The sequence below is a fragment of the Drosophila innubila genome (assembly GCF_004354385.1).
Source record: "Drosophila innubila isolate TH190305 chromosome 2R unlocalized genomic scaffold, UK_Dinn_1.0 1_C_2R, whole genome shotgun sequence".
NCBI classification, from domain to species: domain Eukaryota; kingdom Metazoa; phylum Arthropoda; class Insecta; order Diptera; family Drosophilidae; genus Drosophila; species Drosophila innubila.
Window position 1 is genome coordinate 16,531,232 of NW_022995374.1, and position 25,263 is coordinate 16,556,494.

The 25,263-nt window shown below is 36.2% G+C and overlaps 2 protein-coding genes across 2 annotated transcripts; both read left to right on the forward strand.

The window, feature by feature from the left end:
• Window positions 1-2,241: 2,241 nt before the first annotated feature.
• Window positions 2,242-3,588, forward strand: LOC117784724 (cell wall integrity and stress response component 4). Its single transcript, XM_034622532.1, has 3 exons — window positions 2,242-2,520; window positions 2,610-3,163; window positions 3,262-3,588. The coding sequence occupies exons 1-3, from the start codon at window positions 2,272-2,274 to the stop codon at window positions 3,341-3,343; spliced, it is 885 nt and encodes a 294-aa protein (XP_034478423.1). The 5' UTR covers window positions 2,242-2,271; the 3' UTR covers window positions 3,344-3,588.
• A 15,996-nt stretch (window positions 3,589-19,584) lies between these two features.
• LOC117783442 lies at window positions 19,585-22,156 on the forward strand. The gene is made up of 4 exons (XM_034620849.1): window positions 19,585-19,724; window positions 20,803-20,984; window positions 21,304-21,476; window positions 21,535-22,156. Exons 1-4 carry the CDS (start codon window positions 19,718-19,720, stop codon window positions 21,953-21,955), a joined length of 783 nt encoding a protein of 260 aa, XP_034476740.1. The 5' UTR covers window positions 19,585-19,717; the 3' UTR covers window positions 21,956-22,156.
• Window positions 22,157-25,263: the final 3,107 nt, after the last annotated feature.

Below are 25,263 nucleotides of genomic sequence, written 5' to 3' on the forward strand. Positions count from 1 at the left end.
AGTTGCAATTAAGCAGCAGCAGTTGCAGCTATGGCAGCAACAGATACAGATACAAATACAGTTCCAGTTGCAGATACAAATGCACTTACATATGCCTTGTTGCAGCTGCCATTGCAACTGCAACTTGCCAGCGGCCTTTTGCAATTGCGGAAATTACAAACACAAATTAATGCATGTATATGAGTATGTTCCAATATGTTACAGTGCATATGATAAGTACACATACAACATATGTGTATGTATGTATTGCGCACGGCAATAAAATATCATTATATTGATTCGTTGAAGAGGTGAAAAATGATTTCCAGACTAACGTGTCTACTGTGGCATGGGGCAAATGAAATCCTGCTGCTGCAAAGAAATCTCTAGGGAATTTCATTTTGCGATGCCAAATGCAATCGACTTCTCAATTAAGCAAATAAATGCATGTCCAACAAAATCCATCAATTGCAATTAAGAAAACTTGGTATGAAAAACAACTGCAAGTGTTCTCATGGAGAGTGCAAGACTAGCAGTTATCCTGCGCTTACAATTTAAAAATACTTAAATACTAAGTACTGAAAAAAACGTATTCTAAAAGCATAAATTTCATCTATCTAAATTAGTCAAATATTTGTAATAATTGAATTATAGTTTTTATGAACTCTAATTTACATTAATTTCAAACGAACCGATTCAAAGTTTTCATAGTTACAGAGTATAGAAAATACACAAATTAAAAAAACAATATGCGCTGACAGCAAACATTGAAAGTGTTTTAAAGTCTAACGGAAACTTTTTTTAATTAACTGCAAACATCAAAATAAAATGAAAGTTAAAATAAACTGCATGTGCTTAAATTAAAAGCATTAAGAGCGATTTAAAGCTCTAAATAAAACGTTAAATTTATAGTAGAACTGTTTCGAAATTTAATTATAGAACTTGCGAAATTTTAATGTAGAAAAGCTTAAAATATTAGCTTAGCTTTTATACGATAACTATTAATTATCTTTTAGAATTTTGTTTTCAAGGCAATGTAGGCAAGTCAGAAAAAATAATTAGGTATTTTTATTATTTTATATATATTAGTTTATATATATTATATTTTTATTTCCTGATTCCTTGTCTGCATTTAAAATCTTAGAAAAATAATATTGTTTTCATTTTCCCATTTCAAAATTACCAACTATTCTAATTACTTGGCACTTTATGAATGTTATTTTCACACGACAATCACTCAAGTCTATGCACTTGGTTCTGTTTGCTTACAGTTGGCATTTGGTTGGTTCATTTCGTGTTGACCACTCAACTCGAATTACATGGGTACACATTGCTGTGGCGCCCCTCAGTGTGCTGAACCCTCTGGAAACCTCAAAGATGGCATCTGTGTTTGCATTTGCATAGTACATGTAAATATTGTGTTAGTTTGTAGATTACCAAAAGACTCTAAATGGTTAGTAGCTTGAATATGATGGTGTTGAATGACATAACTTAAGAGCACAATTAGTTGGACATGACTGATTAGAATTAATTTTGGAAGGTTTTTACATAAACTAAAAATTTTAAAAATATGTAATTACTTATGCAATTAAACAATTAAAAAAATATGAAATATAAATGCGTTGCTAGATTAAAAATATTTCAAAAAAATGTAATGAGCTGCGTTAATTTAAAATATAAATTCCGTATATTCCGTATAATAATGAAAAGTAATATTCTTTAAACAAAAATTGATATTTCAATTAATTAAAAACTTGAAAATAAATCAAGAATCTACAACTTATTTTAAATATTTTCTTACAAACAGTTTTAAAACATTAATATCTATTTAAGAAATAAATAAATTTTAGTGACTAAATATGCTTTACAAGTTTTTTAAAAGTGCTACTTAAATTTGTCTAATTTTTTATTATTTTCAAAGTGATAATAAGAACCATCAAAACTTCCTTTTAACGGCAATATTTCAGTTGCAATTAACACGCTGTGGTTAGAGGAATAAACAAGAACTGTCAATTAAATTTCCATATCATCGTGGAATACACAGCATCAGCAGCTGCTCTGTTGAAAGCAGAAAAGGAGAAGAACATAAGAAGAACAACTAAAGAATGGTATTTGGCAAACCAGAACCTTTAAGTAGAGCCCTCTAAGGTTGTGGTCAGCTCAGTTGCTCGTGCGTCGTCAACAAGTCAACAGTTGTAGCAAGTGCCACACAGCAGCAGCAGTTGCTTTTGGGTAGCTCAAGAACTGGTTTCTACCATCAATCTCAATCTCAAAGTCAAAGTGAAGTTCAGAATGTTGCTGCCACAGTCGTTGGTGTTGGTTTTGATGATGTTGCTGACTATGTTGCAAGTGCTGCAAGTTCAAATGCAGCCAGTGGACAATGTGCCAGTGGAACCGGTGCCAGAGGACGACAACAACAACAGCAACATCGAATCGTTGGGTCGTGTGCTGTACGATCAACGACAGACGGGCAAATACAACATCCATGTGAGCATTAAGGATGTGGCCATCATCGAGGTGGATCAAAATGAACTGGCTGATGTAAGTGGCTCTCTGTGCGAGAACAAGTTTAGTTGCTCAGTTCAAAAGTGAAACTAACTAGTTGGCAATGCTAAAAATAACTTTATTAGGAATCGTATAATGCCGAGGACGATGATTATTACTATGATGATAGTGCTCTGACTATTAAACCCATCAAGTTTACCACCGAAGCCAGTCCAACAACAACAACAACAACAAGAGCACCGACAACAACAGCGTCGACGACAACAGAACCTTCTGTGGCAGCAACTGTTGCAACTGTTGCAGCTGTGAGTGGCAACATCAGCGCCTATAGCGCACAGCTTTTGGCTGACATTGCTGCCACGCAACGTCAGAAGCCCAAGACGAACAATTTGATCATTATGGACATGCCTACGGAAAGTTCTTCCACTCTGCCGTCCAAATGGTTACAAGCCCGATCCAAGGATGAACCCATTACAACAACAACAACAGCAGCAACAGCATCGCAATTGTCTAATATTGAGTATACGCCATCGCAAGGTCACGATTCGCCCATTTTTAAGGTGAAAGTGCAACGTGCCGCAAATCCCACTCCAACAGCGGAGACTCCATCACGTTGTCGAACTCATCAGTTCCGCGATGCGCATGGCAAGTGTCGCACCAAACGCTCCGGCTCAATCTTGTAAGCAATATTGAATAATAAACTCATAATCGGCTTATCACATTCGCTTTTTTTTCTCTGCTTCTTCAACTACTGCGTCTCCCTCTTCTATTGTGTAGAAGAAAGCTCTTCGGTATGCTGGTGTCGCTGCCCTTTGCCGGCAATCGTCATGGTCATGGTCTCCAGGTGTCTCCCCCTTAAAGAAGTCGCTCAATGATCACGCACTTTTAGCTTTAAGTACTATAATTATTGGATTTACAAATATTGTCTCTAGTTATACATTAAATGCATGCTTTTGCAAAGATTTTTTTTGGCTTATTAAGTTTAGAACGTAAGGTTTTTTGATATAGTTTTTCATTTGTCTTCTAATTGGGGTATTAGTTAATTGATCTGACTTTAGTATTGAGGCATAATATAAGATGATGTTTCAATTATTACTTATAGGACTGCATACATTCTGTTTAATGTATTCAAATAAATTATATAAGCTTTTGAGTCATTAAATAAATCATTTTATATTATACTTACATACTTACTTTTTCTACGGTTAAAGAATTGTTTGAAAGCAAATTATCTTCAAAATTGAATAACTTAACTTTGATTTAATACTGTTGAAGGAATTGACATAAATTTTAAAAATTAAAACTGTATACTATGAAAGTATTTTGTGTATCTGTGTAGTTGTTTAATAAACAAAACATAACGTTAAGAAACTATTATCCATTTTCCTATTACACATTTTTTATTATGAATTCCGATTAAAATAAAAAGTAAAATTGAATTCATACACACGTATAAATATTTAATAGTAATTATATCTGTTGTTTACTTGGTTGCATGTGCCACAATTCGACATCCAATTAGGCATGCAACATGCGGGTTGTGCAATCAATTGGCAACCATTCAAATAATATAGATGTAATAAACAAATGTGCAGATTTCGGCATTTACTTAATAATGCAGGCAAATCGCTTGTCGAAGTATATTTATTTATACCTATATTTAAATAAATATTTAACCATACATTGCTTAACATGAATTTGTAATTGATTTCTGCACAGATTTGTTGAGTTCCATTTTAAGGCGTCATCTGAACTGTAAAAGACCTTGAAATATTGCAACATTTATGGACGAAAATACATTGATATTAGAAATTAAAGCTAAATTGATTGAGATTAAACTTTACCATAAATTGAAGTTGAATTTTTAAGCACATATAACAATATGTTACTAATAAAAGCTGATTAAATTTTGCATTCTCCTAGGATAATCATAAATTGTACAAGTGAAATTTAACTAACCAAACGCCTTTCAAATGGAAATTGAATTTCAGTTAAAGTTTGAAAGCCAATTTCTCTCAGGTATTATTGCTCGTGGGTTCTCGCTGGTTAATATATGCGAGACAAGCCTATTGCAAGTCCATTACCAAATGCACCTGGCCAATGGCTACTAAATATGCCAACGGGGCTCAACAAGGGAAATAATTTGCATGACGAAAGAAATTCAGATGATGGACGTGGGTGGGATGTGTAGCTAGGTTTTACACGGTGGGTGGGTGGATTTTACTAGTTGGGTGGCTCAGCAGCTGATTTGCATGCAGAACGCAACGGCGAAATTCAGAATGCGAAATCAGCATTTCTCATTAGAAAAGAGATACTCTAAAAATTAAATTAATTTGAAATGAAATTGCAGCTGCGAGAAGATTTTCTTTAGCTTTTAAGCTAGAGGTAGTTACAGCACCAGCAACAACAACAACAAATTTTGTAACTGTGGGGCGGCATTTGTAATTAGTTTTAGCCGCAAACATTTCAAGGCTTAATGCAACGCTGGAAAAATGCGGAAAAGACTTGAATTTTTCGGCTGGTCGTGCCGAGCTCAGCAAAAAAGACTGGACACGGTTACAGTTAGAAGATAGCCAGCAAAGGAGTAAGACAGATAAAGCGGGACGGGCAGAGAGAAGGTGAAAGGACGCATATGAAGTGTATAAATTGCACTTCATCATGAATTTATTATCAGCGCAGCTGCACTTGCCACGAATGCAGCTGCAACGCGTTGCTGCCTCAGCACAAGACGTGCTAAAGCTTTTTCTTCTTTTCCACACACACACACACTCACACACACACACACATACATTTAGAGGTGCTAACAACAATAATAATAACAACAACAACAACATAATAGAACTGCCATGCTGACCGGAAAATATGCATTTTTCGCGCAGCCAACTTGAAATTGTGTTAGCTCAGCGTAAAAATATTAATTCTAATTTCTAAAGACCAAGGACCAAAGCCGTCGCCTCCTTTTGTTGTCCAGGCTTCTTGTAAATGGCCGCCATTTAGTCGCTTAGCTGCAACTTTAATTGTGCCACAAAGTGTTTGAGAAATGCTCGCAGTTTCCGCTTGACAAACTGCCAACCTCTCACACACTCTCTTCTTCCACTCCTTTATCCCTTCTTGCAACACGCGCCATTTGCTGCTCATCAATTAGCTTGGAACAGAAAAAAAAATGAGAGAAAAACTGTAACTGAAATGCTGAGTACCTTTTAGTGCTAAAAAGGCTTATGCGAAAAAAACGTTTTTACATTGACTGCTTTTAGGCGTTTTACTCCTTGCATCCTGAATAATTGGCATAAAGCTTTAGGCCTTGTGCTAAGCTGCGATTGACTGAGTTGAAGTGTGAGAATGTTGCAGAAAAACGTGGCACACTGCACTGTGTGAGTGACAGGTGTAAAAGAAGAAGATTAAAATTGACAATAATTGATGTGCCAACTTGGAAGACTGCGTATACGCTGGACTTATTTGATGGCTTTTATAATCCATTAAATACAGTTGGACTGGGTTGAGTTAATTTCTTAATTTGATTTTGCACAACTACCCTGAAACTGGCAAGTGTTAAATCTTTAAATGATTATTAATTTACTTGAATTGCAGGATTTGAAAATGAAAAATAAAAATTAGCTTTTAAAAAATTGCAAATAACTAACAAACCATTTTTTTCTGAGAATTTTTCAATAAATTTAGTTTATTTATACAACTAAATTACATTTTGTATATATTTAAGTCGATTAAATTAATATAAAATACATTAGATACAAGGAGCTGCATGTTTCAATTATTTATATAAAAACATTTAAGCAAATAACAAATATAAAATTGTTTTAGTGGCTTAAGTTAAATTATTTGATATATTGATTATCTCAAGTTAATTCACAGCTATCTAAGCATTTTATTTTTATTAAAGTATATCTGTTCAGGTCTAATAATTTTTTCTTTTTTTATAATTAATAGACTTAGGCCTTAGATCCCAAAATTCTCATAGCAACAACGCGAAAATGTTAATAATGTAAAATTAAACACGATGCCGCAGAGCGTTTTAATCTCTGCGCACATTTTGCATATTAATCACTTAATTAGGTTAACATTATTAAAATAAACAAGTGTCAGAGATTAAATGAGTGTATGTGTGTGTGTGTGTGTTTACTCTCATTTATCAGGTTGGTACACAACAGAAGGATTCATATAAAGCTGCCTCTCATATGACTTCATTTTATGTGTCACAGGTGCTTAAAATGTTAAACGCAATGAGGGGAGTCTTTATATGTGCATGAGTGTGGGTATCAATGTATGTGTGCGTGTGTGTGTTTGTGTATTGCATTAATTATTCGCCACACTTAAAGCCAACTATGCAGCGCTTGTCAAAAGCAAATAAACTCACACCCGAATACGAGAGTTTTTCAAAAAGTTACCAAATGCCACAAATGCCAGCGATTAGATGTGTTACATAAATAGCAAAAGTAACTAGAATGACTTCCCTCGACTAGCAGATACCCTATGACAAACTTTAAAGTTGCTTCAAACTGCCAAATAAATTTAACAAGTTTAAGTGTTACTTAACATATAAATTTAACAAGTTCAAGTATTACTTTACATATAAGATTTTCGTTTCACTTTTTATTATATAACTAGCTACCCCTTTTGCTCTCTAGGGTATTATGAAAATTCTTATACAGCAAGTTCATGCTCATATGTTTGTATAACGAAAAGTGCCGCCTTATCAAAGAGCACATAAATATTATTTATTGTTTTTTATAGCGGCGCATGCCAAGCTACGGTACAGAGCTGAAGTCCTGGCTCCAAGTACCACGTCAGTGGGGAAATGTTTCAGTGTTGCAAATATTTTTCAAGACCCTCGAAAAATGCCCCACACTTGAGTTAACTCCACTACCCCACTCTCCACTGCAAAGCACACGCATTCCGTTCAAATGTCTTCATTGTGCTTTAATGAAATGTGCGTGGCATGTGTAAGAAGTAGAAAAAGAGAGATAGAGCTTTGAGGCATGAAGGGGAAAGGCAAGGTGTAGCTGTCACCTTTAAACTTCGCACAGAAGTATGCTACAGTTTCTCGGCTTTCGGAATAAACACAATTTATGTAGCGTTACCTTGGTTCTAGTCTTTTATCTTGACAAAACATTTGTGCAACACCCAACTTTGCGATGAGGCAATTTTAAAGTTGCCAAACTTCATGTAATATTTTTTAAATTCCATTCAAACTGTCACTTCATATTAATAATTCTATGCGAAAGGCGAAACTTTTAAATGATCTGCCAGCGTGTGCATTATGGCTTTGTGTAGTTCAAATGAACCCAAACAAACATCCATCAAATTTGGATTTTTTCTATTTTTTTTGGGGCATCAATCATTTTGAAACTAATATAACCGAACAATTGCGGTTGAGTAAACTCGAGCAAGGGTAAACTTTGACTGTGTACATACGAGATTTAATAGTGTCAAATTTAGCTGAGTGAATAAATATTGAAGTTGAAATTTAAAATCGGTAACAGCATTACAATTAATTGGATGCATAATCTTTTTATTAATTTGGTACAAGTGATAAAAATTCTTCAAAAACTCTGTCCATTTGATTCATAATTAATAAATACAAATTTAAAAAGAAATGTTTTTGTATTCAATAAAACTATTATTAAATAAAACATTCATATTTCAGGCAATGTAAAAATTAATCCTATCCATATAATTCCTTTAATGTTTACTTAATTTACTATAATTAAATAATCAAAAAACACTTGCCTTATAAACTCTATGAATTGTTTTAAAATCCATTATACTCAGAAAAATAGTATCGTACTTCACCCTGAAATTAAGAAATTACCCTTTGATTTTTTCTAAAGAGCGATTGGCTTTCATAACAAAAAGTAAATTTCTTAAATATACTCAAACTAATTTCAACTTTTAAATGAAATGAGGAAAACATTATCATTTGAGTCTAGTTTTTCTTATTACCTTCCAAAAGAACAAAAATTGTATTTTGAACTGATTTTAAATCTGTTTTTCTTCTTGAAAAATTATCGTTCTTTTTTAAATATCAAATTTCCATTAATCATTCGTTTAATTGCTTGAACTTTAGTCAATGTATTCTGAAACTTGCAATGCACATTTTCTTTCTAAAATGTTATAAACATCTATATATAAATTGACAGCTAGAAACAAAGTTAAAATGCAATTTACCTGTGACAACTGAAGTATTAACGATCTAACGATCATTGGTTCCAGTTTTATGATTGGAATCAAACTATTTTAATTAGCTGTATCGAAGTATTTGGCTAAAGTCTTTAAGTAGCATGACTTTCTTAAATTCCTGCATTTACTATAAATTGAGGCTACCTGTTAAGAAATCGCACAGTTCAGTGCTATAATCGCAATGCTCGGTAACTTCCTGCTTATTTGGCTCGTCCTACCTGTCGGTGGATTTTCTCCAATGTTTGCCAGTAATTTGGATTATTATGATCCCGGATTTGTGATTATATTCGCGAGGAATTTGGTAGACCGTCATGGATTTGAAACAATCGTCACGTTTGCCTCCAATCGGGAATCGGAGATGTCTTCTGGACAGCAGCTAGTTGTGGCATCCATAGAACGTCAGCTCGTTCAACAACTGAATTTGCCCATTGTAATATGGGGATTATCTCGAAAAGCCACGTTTGAGCAAGTAATAACCCACAAGACCTTGGTCTTTGCTACCATTGAGCATTATTCGCCTAAGTTGGAGCCAATGCTTGATGTACTCCAGGAAGCTCTCGATGGACGTCATAACGTGTACTTACTTTTTATTGTGAAGGGTCTGAGCAAGAGATCTCCAACTCAACGACAATTGAAGGATTTCTTTGACTGGTGCTGGCGTCACAATTTCGTTAACGTGGCCTTAACTTTTCAGCAGATTCAAGAAGTTAATCAAGTGCGAAATGAACTCTTCAGTTATACGCCCTTTCCTAAGGTCAAAGTGATCAATGTGACCAGTTTTGGCATTGATTACGAGTGGCCGAGTTTCAACACTCAAAATGTCGAAGGATACAAGTTTCGGATTCCATTCTTTTATGATCCACCCTCTACATATACGGTAGATATTTAGGATCAATTAAATAGTAGGGAGTGTTTAATTATTTTTTATTACATATTTTCATAGATTCCTAATGGAGAGCTGAGAGGCTTCACAGGATTATTAATTGCAGAATATATTAACCACATTAATGGGCAAATATGGACGGAGTTCGTACCTCATGTGAATAGAGACAACTATCATGTTCATAATATGCTGGCAGCGGCAAGGGGTGAGGTAGACATTGTACCACATCCGTATACGCGAATGACCCTCAATGCGAATCTGACAGCTGGCGCCTTCTGCTTTGCATTGAGTAAATCTTGCTTGATGGTGCCCTGGACACGTCATTCTGCGATAGGTACATTCTTTAGAAATAGCACTAAAACAAGTTTATTGCTATTAGTGATCCTGGGCATTATTATGCCCTTGGGCTGGCAGATATGGTGTCGTCGGGGCCTTCAAGGACTTTATTTGGGGCAAGTTATATATTATATGCAGTCATTAGATAGCGGAACTTTTCGACGACTACCCAGGGTATACAAGTACTTTCATGTGGGAATGCTAATGGTTGTGTTAATAATAAAAACCTCGAGAAGTGCCGATCTATCGGCATCCTTCAGTGTGAAGCAGATGGGACCACAAATCAATACTGTTGACGACTTCCTAAAGTCACCACTGCGTATTATGATAACCCAGGCACAGGCGAAATCGTATATCGAATCAAATTTGTTACCATTGGAGTTAAAGGATCGGTTGTTCGTAGTCAATATAACCACGCTCCGGAAGCATAGGAATAGCCTCAACACAAGCTATGCTTACATTGCCCCATCGTCATATGCTCGCATTCTCGATTTGAAACAGCGTTACTTGACACGTCCCTTATTTCGGGTTGTTGAAGATCCATATATGTGCACGGCTTCCTATTTTTTAGGAATACCAGTTCAATTTAACTCTCCATTTAAGGACAGCCTATTTCAATTCTACTTGAACACATTGCGCAATGGACTTGACGGTAAGTGGACTTCCCAAACGAATGAGTATTTGTTTCATACAGGTGTCTACACGGCACCACGAGATGACGTCTTACTCCATGCGAGAATAAGCCTGAAGGATTTTGCGGTATTACTGAAGATCTATGTGACCAATGTAATGATTTGTTTTACTTGCTTGCTGGTCGAAATTCTATGGAATCGATTTGTACATACATGATGCAAAACACTGCGAATATAAATTCTCTTACCCTTAATTTTTTGAGTTGCTACAGTTTAATTAAAAGATACTGTGACTTAAAATGTATTGAAATTAATGTCAAATTGAAAAATTTGTCTCAAATAAAATGTAATAAATATATTTCCTTCTTTATGAATTATTTTTATTCAGCTCGATTTAAAGTTTGGGCTTACATCAAAAATTTGCATTCTTTTGGACATTATTTCAACAAAATCAACCTGCTATAACTTTGACAGGCAAACTACTCATTTTTTTCATACCCTTGAATGTTTTTCAAAGACGTTGAAATGGTCGACGTCAGTGCGAGCTTCAAATCGAGAAACTACAGGCACACTGCGTGTATTTTTATGCCCTGAGTCCAATGAAAATTAACAAAACAGGGTATATTATGTTTGGCAGAATGTATGTAACAGGCAGTAGGGGGTTCGCAGACCCCCCAAAGTACATATATTCTTGATCAGGATCAACAGCCGAGTCGATTGAGCCCTGACCATCTGTCTGTTCGTCTGTTCGTCTGTCCGTCTGTCTGTCCGTCTGTCCGTCTGTCTGTCCGTCTGCTTGAACGCGTCGATCTCAGAGACCATAAGAGCTAGAGACTTCACACTTGGTAAGTAGGTTCCTGTATACGGTACGCAGATCAAGATATATATATTTTTTTTTTGTTGGATCAAACCTCTATATCATATAGCTGCATAGGAACGACAGATCGAAAATAAAGTTTTAGTATAATAAACTTCTGTTTTAGATATCTCACAGAATCTGACACAATACATATCTGGGTTGGTAATATACATTTTGCCCAAATTTGGTTCAAATCGGACCACTATATCATATAGCTGCCATAGAAACGCTCAGTCGAAAATCAAGCTTTAGTATGAAAAAGTTTTTTGTTTTTGGAGATATCTTAACCAAACTCATAGAATATGCATTATAGTAAGCGTTATTTATCCTGACAAAATTTGGTACATATCGGCTGTCTATATCATATAGAAGCCATAGGAACAATTGGTCGAAAATAAACTTTTAGTACAGAGTACTTGGGCACAGGGTATCTTACTGTCGCGCGTGCTCGACTGTAGCCGTCCACTTATACTCATTCAGACCCCTTGTGCTTATCTCTGGCGCCAGTCACCAAATCATTACGGAAAGAGCTTTGGCAACATGGACAATTTGTTTCATTTACTCCAATCTTACTCAATCCAAATTTTTCTTGATAACTGTAATACATAAAAGAAAATGTGTTATGAGCATTGGTTCCATTTTTTTTTATTGTATTCAAACTGTTTTAATTAGCTGTATTTTTTCGAAGTATTTTGCAAAAGTCTTTAACTAGAATGACTTTCTTAAATTCATAAACTTACTATAAATTGGGGTTACCTGTTGACAAAGCTCCCAGTTCTCTGTTACAATCGTAATGCTCGGACACTTCCTTCTTTTTGTGCTAGTCCTTCGTGTCGGTGGTTTCTCTCCGATGTTTGCCAGTAATTTGGATTATTATGATTCCGATTTTGTGCTTAATTTCTCGAAGCAATTGGAAGCCCATCATGGATTCGACACAATCGTTACGTTTGCTTCTAATCGGGAACCGAAGCTGCCTCCGGGAAATCAGATTGCTATGGCATCCATAGAACGTCAGCTCGTTCAGCAACTGAATTTACCCATTATAATCTGGGGTTTGTCTTGGAATGCAACGTTTAATCAAATAAGAAGCCGTAAGACCTTGGTCTTTGCTACTATTAAGCACTATTCGCCTAAGTTGGAGCCAATGCTTGATGTACTCCAGGAAGCTCTCGATGGACGTCATAATGTGTACTTACTGTTTATTGTGAAGGGACTGAGCAATAGATCTCCAACTCAACGACAATTGAAGGATTTCTTTGACTGGTGCTGGCGTTACAATTTCGTTAACGTGGCCTTAACTTTTCAGCAGATTCAAGAAGTTAACCAAGTGCGAAATGAACTCTTCAGCTATACGCCCTTTCCTAAAGTCAAAGTGATCAATGTGACCAGTTTCGGCACTGATTACGAGTGGCCGAGTTTCAACACTAAAAATGTCGAAGGATACGAGTTTCGGATTCCAGTTTTTAATGATCCGCCTTTTAGTTATGTGGTAATTATTTAGATGGAATCAGCAAGTTAGTCTTATTAAGGTTTTTCTATATATTTCCACAGTGTCACAATGGGGAGCTGAGAGGCACAATGGGATCGCTAATTGCCGAGTACATTTATCAAATGAATGGAAGAATGAGGACAGAGTTCTTGCCCCATGTTAATAGGGAAAACTATCACGTTCATACGATGCTGGCAGCTGCAAGGGGTGAGGTAGACATTGTACCACATCCGTATTCGCGAATGACTCTGAATGCGAATCTGACAGCTGGCGCCTTCTCGTTTACATTAAGTAAACATTGCTTAATGGTGCCCTGGACCCAAAGTTCAGCGTTAACTAAGTTTTTTAAAACCAACTCTTCAGCCAATTGTTGGATATTCGCGATCTTGATCGTTTTGTTACCTTTGTGCTGGCAGATATGGTGTCGTCGGGGCCTTCAAGGACTTTACTTGGGACAAGTTATATATTATATGCAGTCATTAGATAGCGGAACTTTTCGACGACTGCCCAGGGTATACAAGTATTTTCATGTTGGAATGCTAATGGCTGTTCTGCTAATGAGAACTACGAAAAGTGCCAATCTATCGGCATCCTTCAGTGTGAAACAGATGGGACCACAAATCAATACAATTGACGATTTCCTAAAGTCACCACTGAGTATTATGACCACCCGGACACAGGAAAAGCTGATGTCCAAATCGAGCTTGTTTCCAGCGCAGTTAAAGAATCGTTTGGTCACCGTCAATTTTTCCACACTGCGGAAGCATAAGGATATGCTGAACACCAGCTATGCCTATATCATCACATCGCCATATGCCAGAATTCTTGGTCTGAAACAGCGTTACCTGACTCGTCCCCTCTTTCGTGTCGTTGATGGTTCACAGCTGTGCACGGCTTCCTATTTTCTAGGCTTACCCATACAATTCAACTCTCCCTTTAAGGAAAGCCTATTTCAATTCTACTTGAACACATTGAGCAATGGGCTTGTCGCTAAGTGGACTTCCCAAACGAATGAGTATTTGTTTCATACAGGTGTCTACACGGCTCCACAAGATGTTACATCTCCCACAAAAAAAATATCACTCAAGGATATAAATGTAATACTGACGGGCTATTTATTCTGCGTAATGATCTGTATTCTTTGCCTGCTGCTCGAAGTCCTATGGAAGCGATTTACATTTGTGAAATGGAAGTGTCAAATAATTTAAGTTAAAAAAATATGTCATCAGAGATAATAAAGTTATCGAAACGATTTCTAGATTTATTAAAACTATATTAAACCAGAAGAACATTTTCAGTTTTTGTTTGGCTGTACATTCGTAAACATTTTACAGACCGCATGCATAAAGTAATGGTAGTCTATAGTTATTTATGTTCAACATTTCTTGCTCTTTAATCTCTTCTAAACATTTAATTTCCTTTAAATATCTCTTTGAGTTGTATTCGTAAACGTTTTGTTAGGGAAACGTACTTATGCCTTGTTTTCATACTCTTGTCAGCATCATCGTTTCTTTTTGAGTTGCATTCGTAAACGTTTTATTCACGCACACACATGCGCAATTATCCTCTTGTTAGCATCATCATTTCCCATTTGACATGCATTCGTAAGCGTTTCAACAGTTGCTTAAGCACCTCAAAAACTGCTTTGTCATATTTATGTTGAGACTGTGCAAAAACGCCTTGAGGAAATATGCATATCTCATATCCAGCCGTGAACTCTTGTTGAAAGAGAAAAAAATTTCGATTGGAATGGACTAGAGCTCTCAAACGAGTGCATATCAAAGTTAAGGTAAATAGAAAATTCAATTTAAAGCAATTGAAGTGCTTGGTTTGCCAGTTCAGTCTTGCTGCCTTCAGTGGGACAGGTCTACGAGTATGGGCAATCCACATAGCATACGTTCTTATCTGGAAACTTGGCCGCAAACAAACTTCCTGTATCGATGCGACCACACGTACAGTCTACTACTCTGCGCCCCGGGCCAATATCTAAGTGAAAACACAGATCAACGGCACGACAATCAGCAAAGGTAGTGGAAGAGGCAGAAGCATAGGACCGAGCAGAGGACCCAGGCTTAGTCCCTGTCCTATCAGCTGTTTCAGGCATAGGGCAGCTTCAGACAAGGTAAAGACATGACCCGCCCAGGGGCATGTCTAACGTATCTCTGGTTGGATTGTAGGTAGTTGCCTTGCCCACAAAATGCGAAGCGTCAGAAACATTCTGGATACAAATTGTATGTCCTATGCCTGCAACGCCCACATTGATTGGAGTCTGTTTGGCTTGTGTGAGTATTTTTTTATTTGTATGAAAGTAGAGGAGAGGGAATTGTAGGCAAAGTCTATTTTTGCCAGTTGCATTTCTTGGATTGCATTTAAGCAACATTTATGCATTTTTAATGTGACAACTGAAATGATGAGATGGCAACATTTGGCATCCTTTGATATCATCTCACCTTCTTGGCCTTTCCTTTCTCTGCGCTGACAGTTTCAGTATGCGACGTTGAAGTATATACATAGATCCATAGAAATGTCATACTATTCATATGAGAATTTACCAGCTCATGCAATTTGCAGTGTTGTGAAATTTCTCCAAGCTTTGTGACAGCTCTCAACGAAGCTGCAGCCAAGACAATTGTAAATCATGGTATAATGTGTGGGGATTTTGTGGGTTAAGCTTTTCACGTGAGGTAATTTTTAAAATATTTGCCGGCAATTTTTCAAGCATGAATAATTTAAGAATATTCAAGTGAAAGCAGGATATTTAGGAACTTAAAGCGAAATCTCACTATACATAACTTCAGCAGTTAAAAATTTAGTTTTTAAATGGAAAGACAAACGATCAAAATTAGACAGAGACAATTAAATACTAAATCGAGTCAACCTAGTCGATTTTCGACAATGCAACTCTAATTTAATGCACTATGAAAATTGGTAATTTAATTCATTAATGTCCATTTTTTGTATATTGTGTCATAACATTGTCAATTTTTAACCGATTTCATTGCGCAATGTCAATTTTATCATTATTTGGCCTCTATTTTGACTGTGTATAAAATTGTTTTACCACATATTTCGATATTGGTATCTCGATGTATTATTTGTCAATTGATCGACAACTCGCTTCTTTTTCTTCTAGTTTTACATTTCGATATTAAACTTGATTCACAGTTTGGATTTACAGCACTTATTTTTAGACAAAATATAATATAAAATGAATTAAATTTTTTTTATTTTTAAAATAATAGAAAAATTTATTTACATCGCACAGTTTTAGATGCACTTGAAAGTAGACGATAAACAAATACATTTACGATTAAGTGGTTTTAGGAGCAGTAGTAATGTTTTTTAAATGTCTAAAGTGCACTCTCGAAAAGCTACTTGAGAACTTTATTGCAGTGCCTTTTTTGTAGGTATTAAAGTGGGCAATGAACGCTTTATTTTGACCAACTGTGAATTGTTCGATGATCGCCACTTTTTTAATGGACCACTTTAATTGGCATTCAAATGGTAATGGCCATGGCCACAATTGACTGCCAAGTGCATAAGCAATGCAATTTGTATGATTTGTGGCAAATGCTTAGCCGTATCCATTCGTTGGTAACAACAAAACAACACAAAAAAAGTCAATACTCGCCACGCCAGAAAGTATGCAATGCTTTTTGTACCAATTGCCGGTTTGCCAGTTACAAGTTGCCAGTTGCGAGTTGGCCAATTGCAGTCTGGTGTTTATTAGCCTGATTAGCTGCCTGCAATGCCGCACAAATTGCAGACGCATTGAAATTGGGGTCAGTCGAAGGGGGCAGGGAAGGTTTGAGTAGTGGATGGCAGAGCATCTTGTAATTTGATTTGAACTACGCGTCGTTTGTGCTCAAACCCGGGCATGACATTACACTGATTGCACTGCACAGCAAATTTTAAGTACGTTTCGATTTCACAGTATTCTAGAATTGCTTTGGTGCTGGTGTCTGGCTGTACAGTGCCTGCTAGCAAAGTACATTCCAATATCGAATGCAAAAGTCGGAAAGCTTAAAGCGCATTTTTAATTAGTTTTCCATGCACTTCAATTTGGGTACACACACTTAAGCTCATTCATCTACACACACACACAGACACCCACACCAACATATAAGAGTTGAAATGGCGTCGCAGTTGGCTTGTTTCGTTTCATTTCCGGTTAACCACATCCTGCGTAATAAGCGGCACTTCCGGCCCGAAATAGACTTAAACTGTTTTGTGTGCTGTCATTGTTTTGTTTTTATTGTGAACCAAATTCAACCTTAGCCACAAGACAGAGACCCAATACAGCCTGCGGCTGAACAGAGGAATATTTTTGTCCTTGCTGCCAGTTGCCAGTTGCCAGTGTAGTCAGGATGCTGTGGCACTTCCGTCCATTCACATTGGAGGAGTCTCAAAGTTTTTGTGCTTTGCATGTGAATTGCACGTTTATGGCCACTTTTTCGGGCATGTCCTTGGCATGGGGGCGTTTCATGTTGTCCTGGCGCAAATTGAAAAGCCACAAACTGAAGTTGCATTTTTATTTGCCAACAAAACAACCCATTGTTGTTGTAATTGCTTCTGTAGGACATGCCACTTGGTTGCATGCCGTTTTCGGCTATCTCTAAAACTGATTTGAATGCTTCGGTTTTTTATGGTATGGTCAAAAACAATTTACAACAAGCTGGAATAGTTTATGGACTAAAATTCGAAGATTGTATACTCTCACAGAGGCCTGTATATAAATTAAATTGATTCTGTTTATATGATATTGTATTTTGATCTTATTAAATTAGATTTATTATGTAAAAAGTGGATTGAAACGAAACTGTGAATGCCTAAAATACTTAAAATAACTAACAAACTTTGTGAAAAACGTGAGTACCCATCATAAGGTAAAGTGTAGAAGCGAAATACTTCAGAACTAAAAAGTGATAAAAGGTAATTTATTGCGCACGGAAACCAAATATGTGAATCTCCTTTTATCAATAGTTTTAAAGTCAATTCAATGTTGCTATATGGTATTTACTTAAATTAACTAGCTGGCTGTATAATATAGAAATGATTATGAGAAATGTGCAGCAGCTTCATTAGCATTTAACTAATTGTTGACATACCAAAATATGCCCCGGGAGAACCGAACACCCGAAAACCAGATAGCATATTGTGCTAACCAAAATGTTGCAGAGCAAAACACTTAAATAATGTGAAATTACAATTTAATTGCATTGCAAGTTTGCGGCGAGCAGCAGTTGGGCATGGAGGTGACAAGAAGATAGTAGGAGGGCTGCAAGATAGGCAAGGAGGCTGCTTAAGCACTAAGTGCGCCCATATGCAAGGACTTACTGTGGCTGTACTCAGAATAATAGACCCACAAGCGCACCCAGCTACATATGTTACACAATCATTTTATTTGCACGAATTAAGCAGCTTGCCACACGCTGTTGCACTGCACAGTGACACCAATGAAGTCTACCTAGTTATTATATAATTTCAGATATAATAAATTTAATTTATAAATATATCTAAATAGTTTCATTAAATATATTTATGGATTTAAAAATATAAAAGGTAAATAAATATGTGAAGCTTAGAAAAATTATAAGAAAATATATAATTTAAAGCCAAATACTTTATATTTTTAAGCAAATAAAAAAAAAACAAAATTCAAAATTTAGTACATTCAAAAGAACATAAATATATACAATTTATGCTAAAATTTATTCGAATATCATTGAAATAAAATATTACTGTCTTCAAGACTTGAATAAAAATTCAAAAAATGAGCTTGGAGATTGCAAGATAACTTCGGTAACTTTAACTGAAAATTGTTAAAAAAAAAAAAAAAGACTTGACTGTAAATAAAAATCTTTTATGCATTTCACCAAATTGTCACTTTTGTATAGTTTTAACATTAAATATTTATTTAAAGTTAATTTCATGCATCCTGTAAAGTTAATGTGAGGTTACTGTGCGTGGGTGGTTTATGTGAATGGGTGGTGACATCGTTGGGACATCGGATGGCAGCTGTGGTTGCAATGCGGTTGTGCATTTCTGCGTGCTGCCTGTCATTGCGTTTGCCTCAGCAACGGCCTGTGTCTCTGCCACTGCCACTGCCACTGTCTCTGTCTCCGCCTCTGCCTCTGCCCCTGTTGCATGCGACGCCATTAGCATTCATGTGCGTGAGTGCCAGGCAGCTGCAGAAAGGAGCGGTGTTGCGGGATGGGGCCAGATTCAAGAGCGGAGCTCTGCCAAAAAAGCCAAAGCCATTGCTGCAGCTGACGACGACGACGACGATGACGATGACGGGGACAACGTTTGGGGTTAACTGGCATTAATGTCATGCCACCATTCTGCCATTTTGTAGGTGTGCACTTTGCGGTTGTTGCATGCCTCAGCCACACTTTCCACCAGGCGAACAACCCACTTGGAAAATTGCTCAAAAGCCCATTTAAAAGTTTGCGTGTGTATCTTAGGCTCGTATATCCGACTCAACATTTGAATTTCAACGCAACGCAATATTATTGCGGCTTTTGGCTTTCATGTTGCCACTGGGCCTGTTGCATGCCACATTCGCCATGTTGTTTTCTCAACTATTTTCCAACAATTTATGAGTACATTTTGCTATGACATTATAAATATTTATATGCTTATTTATATGCCTACGACTGGCTTGTCATTCCACACAATTTTCCATTTGTTTATTTTGTAGTTTTATTCATCTTCTGAAAAAGCCAAGACATCGCGATACTTTCGATTGTTACGCGTTTATATAACTTGCGTAAATTTTAAGTAATTTCAACAGAGGTTCTAAGATTGGTAAACTGTAATCATTTTGAGTGCATACTATGGAGGGTGAGTATTGTTCAATAACCTCTTATTAGGTCGAAGACTTGCCTCTGTATGACGTCTTACTATAGATCTTAACTCTCTTGTGATCTATACCTATATTTCTATCCCAGTCTGCTCATCCTATCTATAATACATTTAATTTTTTTACTCTATTTCTTTCTGTTTATATATATTCATTTAAAGTTTAAGATTATATCATTCAGAAAAGAATTTTGTCTACTTTTCTCGATTGATCCTAGTTTTTTTAAGTGTCTATTTTGATAGGTACTGTAGGATAAAGATCGAGAATCCAAAACAGAAACTTTATAATTAATATAGGCCAACCAAATCTTCATCTTTATCTTTTCTTGGTGAAATTATTACTCTCATATGATTTAAAAGAAGAATATGCGTCCAAACCATCAAAAAAGTATATTGAAAATTGTTCAACTAAATTTTTCTTAATATATACATATTTTTGTTTTCTATTTTTAGTTTGTATTTTTTCAATGCTTGTCAATTTGTGATGGAAAGCTAAATAAACGCTTTACAAATCAATTTCCAACCAACTGTTATTATAATCGCAGTCACTATATGACCCACAAAGTCTGCACAATAGGAAAGTTATTAAGACCAGAAAGTTATCGAACTAGGTCAAAGTTCAGAGGGAAAAACTCAGTCTAGACTTGGCAGTCAGTTGTAATAAAATGGCGCTTAGCTAATTTCACGGTTGGCAGTTTGTCATATTGATTTTGAAACCGACAACGCGGATTGTGATGATTATTATTGATAGCAGGTGTAAATGGTAATGGGGCAGGTGCGTGCCATGCGTGCTCTGTGCCACAGCCACAGCCACATTCACAGCCACATTCACAGCCACATTCAAAGGCAGAGGTCGTCATAGTAAACTTCAGTTTAGCAGCGACTGTGGTCTACGATGCGTGCACGCCAGCTTAACGCTCAGGAACGGGAGCAACTGCGTCGACAGCGCTCCGAGACGAGAATGATCTTGACACGCTGCAGAGCATTAGGTCACACTCTAACTAGAATCTACTTTAAGTTTGAATATCCAAGTAATTTCAAGTAATTTGATTCTTTGCAGGCTTTGAGTATGTCGTCAATCCGCCGGTGATGCCAAAAGTCGCATTTGGCACTACAATGCACCGTGAGGTGATGCCTACATCTGGCCCCTTTTTGGATAGCTACATGAGAGCTCAATTGCCGGAGGGACGTCCACATCCCAGTCCACTTGACTATGATTGTGCAAAGCCCATTGGATTCAAGGTAGATCTTAAGATTAAAAAAATATGTAATTACTGTTTAAATTTAGCCTTCTAGCTCTTGCCGTTTTAGATGACCGAAAATTGTAATTTTCGGTAAACTTTCCCTTTGAATTTCAATGTATAAATTTTGTCTAGTTATTGCTGTTAATTGCCGTCACCAGTCAGTATATAATCTTTTATATAAAAACTATTATTTATTTAGATCAGTCAATTTTCTTTAGGACAACCATAGTGCATTTAATAAATTTATTTTACAGTAACCATAATTAACAAAACTATATTATGTAATGTTCTCTTCTATATTTCCCAATCCTTTACAGTATCCCTCCAATGCTGGCTTCTCAGCTCTGGCCAATAAGATGCCTCGTCTGCCCGCTGTCCGAGAGCAGATGATTCCAGCCATGGGCACCTATGAGGTTCCACCATGGAAACTTCGTGCTGGCTATACCTTCGATAGGCAAGTGGTGCCAGATCCAAAGTTTGTGACCCCAGGGTAAGTCCTTCAATTTTACATACTCCAGTTAATTATTCAGATATTTATAAATTCATAGCCCATCCACATATTCGATTCACAACAAATATCCAAATTGGAAAATGGAGACCGCCTTTGGAACATGCCGCATTCTCTGGCCAGCGGTTGCCATCTTCTGTGGCCCTAAAAATGTGGCTCAATGCCTGATCTGTCACCAGCGTCCTGTTGGCGATTACTTTCACAGTTTTGCCGGCGATAAGGATATGTGCCGGAAGTGCATGCGTGCCGAAATTACTGCCATCAAGCATTGTAGTCTTAGTGTTACGGAGCGCTATAGAAAGAATCGCGAGATTAAACTTTTTGTGCCTGCAAGATATTGTGGATTCTTCCACGATCATAACGGTACCAATGCCGCCGTCGAGCTGACCTCCCGAAAGGAGCTGCGTGACAAAATACGAGTAGAAAATTATTTGTATCGCTTTGCAAGCAAAGTTGAATAAGAACTTGGGCAATTTAAAGAAGAAAGATTCTAAAGTAATAATTACTTTCCCCCTAAAAACGAGTTAACGAGTAGATATTCAAGATTTCATTGTTTTTATGTGTAAATAACAAAAATTTAGTATGATTATCAGACTACGAGTAAAATCTACAGTCCAGAAAGTGTACGATTCATCATTAAATATATATTATATCAGAATATATTATTGCGTGTATTTTGTTCAGAAAGATAATCGATCTTATATAAACAACAGCATTTTTTTAAAGAGATATCCTTGAACTTGGTATTCTTCTCAATATCCATTGAACAGTTTGTTAACTATTACTTAACTTTTAATCTTGAGGTAATGAACATTTTCAGTTTGCTTTCAAAAGAGCGTTGGGCTTTGTATTTTTTTTTCCAACTGAAAAAACATTTTATTCGCACTTCCGGCGTTTAGTTTCCTTTTCCCATTCCGTTAGCCAGCTACAATGTGGCATGCTTTGTGGCAGCAACAATGGCAACGCTATTGGCAGTTATTTTAGCCTTAATACTTAGTTTGTGTGCTTGTTATTCAGCTAGGTGGAGGCTGTCAATGAATGTCAATTCGCATGACCACGCCCCCACGCCCTACATACTTGCCACACATTTGCTACTTTTTGTTACCATTTCGCCAGGCAAAACACGTGGCGCCACGTTTTTGCGGTGGTTTTCTGCAGCTGTAATTCCAATTACACAGCTTGCGAATGGAATAGAAAAACTTAAATGTAGCATACTTATGGGAAATTTTAATGTAATAATCATATATTTGGTATTTTATTTCAATTTTCTTTCATAAAAATGTTAAAAATATTTTTTAATTATAAATAAATGATTCTTATAATTTGAGATACCAATAATTTATTTATTAAAGATTATTGGCCATTTTTAAGTTATAAGCTAGAAATGCATAATTTATATCATTATATTATTTAAAATTTCTTAAACCTTTTAATATATTTAAATAATTTTATATAATTATTAGTTTTTTAGTTTTTAAATTCTTTATAGGTGTAGATATCGTTGAAACATTGTTAAACAAAAAAGAACAGCCACTGTGATATAAATTGTTAAAAAATTGAATACATCAACAGCGAGAGTTCCCTTCCTTTTAGACAATTTACAAAATATAAATAACACTAAAATGTAGAGATTGTTGATAATTGTCGAGCAACCAAAAAGAACAGCCACTGTGATATAGATGAGATTAAATAGTATATCAGCAGCAACAGTTCCCTGCGGTTAAACACAACATAAGAATCGGTAACAGAGAGTGATTCCATATATTATTATTTAAAGTTGTACTGCACTTTAGGTACAAAAAGAACAGCCACTGTGATATAGACAATACGTAGTACATACAACACAGCGTCTATTCTCTCTACTTTAAAGGCGTTAAACATAAAACTTAAACTTTACATGAGCAATAATGTAAATTGTTGAATTTTGGGAGTATTCACTCGCTATAAAGGAAAATCACTGTGATATGTAACGGTGAGTTGAACGCATATCACAACGATCGTTCCTTTTAGCGAATGACCCATTTGACAATATACAATTTTAAGGAACTTTGAATATAGTTATTATTTGTAACGCTGCTTATGATACAACGAACTTCAATGGTTGTCTAGCTTTATGAGCAGAGAAGTCACCTAAGGCTGGACGACCAAAGAAACTAATTGCAACCTCTATATATATTCAACTAGATATAGATAGTACCTTAATGTTATGAAAGCATGTTGAACATTTTAAAATTATAGCACGAGTGTTCGGTCTAGTCACTTTGCCGATGCTGCTAAGAAAGCGACCATACCGACAATCGCCATTTAATTTTAAAATACTTGAGTTGTGCACACTTGAGCACTCACGCACTTGAATTGTTGTTACCATTTAGCTGGAATTTTGAGACACACTTTGCCCAGTGATGTGGTTATTAAATCGAACATAACTGCACAAAATGCATCCCAAAAGCAGAGCCAAGAATTCTGTTCACTTTCTTTTCGTTCTCGCTGCTACCTTGGGATTATACGACAAACTTCACCCAGTGATGCAAATAAGTTGGCAAAACTAAGCAAAGTTTACCATATAATAGTTTATATTTTTGCTCTTAAGGATGAGAGATCCTTATACACTGACACTGCACTGTTGACTGATGATCTTGCTGTCAGACTGCCGATCTTATATACCCAAAAGTCTAGCTTACCTGGGATTACAGTTCGGGTGGATTAGCGTATGTTACCTGCGCACCTCGGCGCTTTCCACGGAATTCGCGTGAGCCATCGTGAAAATTTTGCAACTTAATCCGTGGCCATAAACGGATTAAATATATTTCGGGTAAAAACGCGCAGCTGTGTCGCGCATAGGTAAATTCGCAGAAGTGCAATTTAGGTGAGGTTCCCAAAAAAGGATCGCCCGAGGATCGATTGGTTAATAGGCCAGTTAGTCCGAAGCGCAGTAGTCCGGGTAATACCTCAATCGTCCTTGTTAAACATCATTCAGGCCTGGCTTTTAAGGTTACTTAGGAGCTGACTGTACTTTCACGCAACTATGCGGTATATGATCACAGATCGGCTACTGTCGCATCCTTGAAGTCTGGTCAAGGTTCCTGATCCTTGTTGGCCGACTGTACTTTTAGAAGCTGTTGTGGCCACCTGTTGACCAAACTGCCATTAAACTGCACTTAAATATTCAAGTATTTTCTCAACAATTTCTCAAGCTGAGCTGCCTCATAAAATCCAAGCAGTTGTTCACTTTAAGTTCTTTAAGCAGCTGGTTTGCTATTTATAAGTAGTGGTACTAAAATTCTACTATATACAGTCCCTGGAAGTGTTAAGCGGTTTGACATCTTAACCAATAATTATACAGTTTATCCAATGATTCCGTTTTATAATAAACTGCCATTAAAATACATTTCAATATTTAAGTACATATTTTCTCGACAATTTCTCAACCTGAGCTGCCTTATAAGTTTATTCATCAGCTGGCTTCGCTATTTTCTTTTAGTATCGTAATTCCATAATTTATTCCTAGTGGTATTGAGCCGTTTGAAATCTTAAACCAATTTTAAACAGTTTATGCAATGATCCTCTTTTAAAACATTAAAAGAAATGATTTGTATCTACTTTAAATTTTTCTATTCAAAAGATCGATAACCGGTCTAAATAAATGATATCTTATTTATTTTAAATCGCAGCTACATTCCATTTTGATGGAATATGTATGTTTGTATCACATTTCAGCTTTTTTTCGGCTATTAACTTGTTTAATAAATTAACTATGTAAATTATATAT

Coding starts and splice junctions, on each gene's coding strand:
- LOC117783442 (XM_034620849.1), top strand. Junction 20,985..21,303: donor CAAAGCCCATTGGATTCAAG/GTAGATCTTAAG, acceptor AATCCTTTACAG/TATCCCTCCAATGCTGGCTT. Junction 21,477..21,534: donor CCAAAGTTTGTGACCCCAGG/GTAAGTCCTTCA, acceptor ATAAATTCATAG/CCCATCCACATATTCGATTC.
- LOC117784724 (XM_034622532.1), top strand. CDS start 2,272: ATGTTGCTGCCACAGTCGTTGGTGTTGGTTTTGATGATGTTGCTGACT. Junction 2,521..2,609: donor ATCAAAATGAACTGGCTGAT/GTAAGTGGCTCT, acceptor TAACTTTATTAG/GAATCGTATAATGCCGAGGA. Junction 3,164..3,261: donor AAACGCTCCGGCTCAATCTT/GTAAGCAATATT, acceptor TCTATTGTGTAG/AAGAAAGCTCTTCGGTATGC.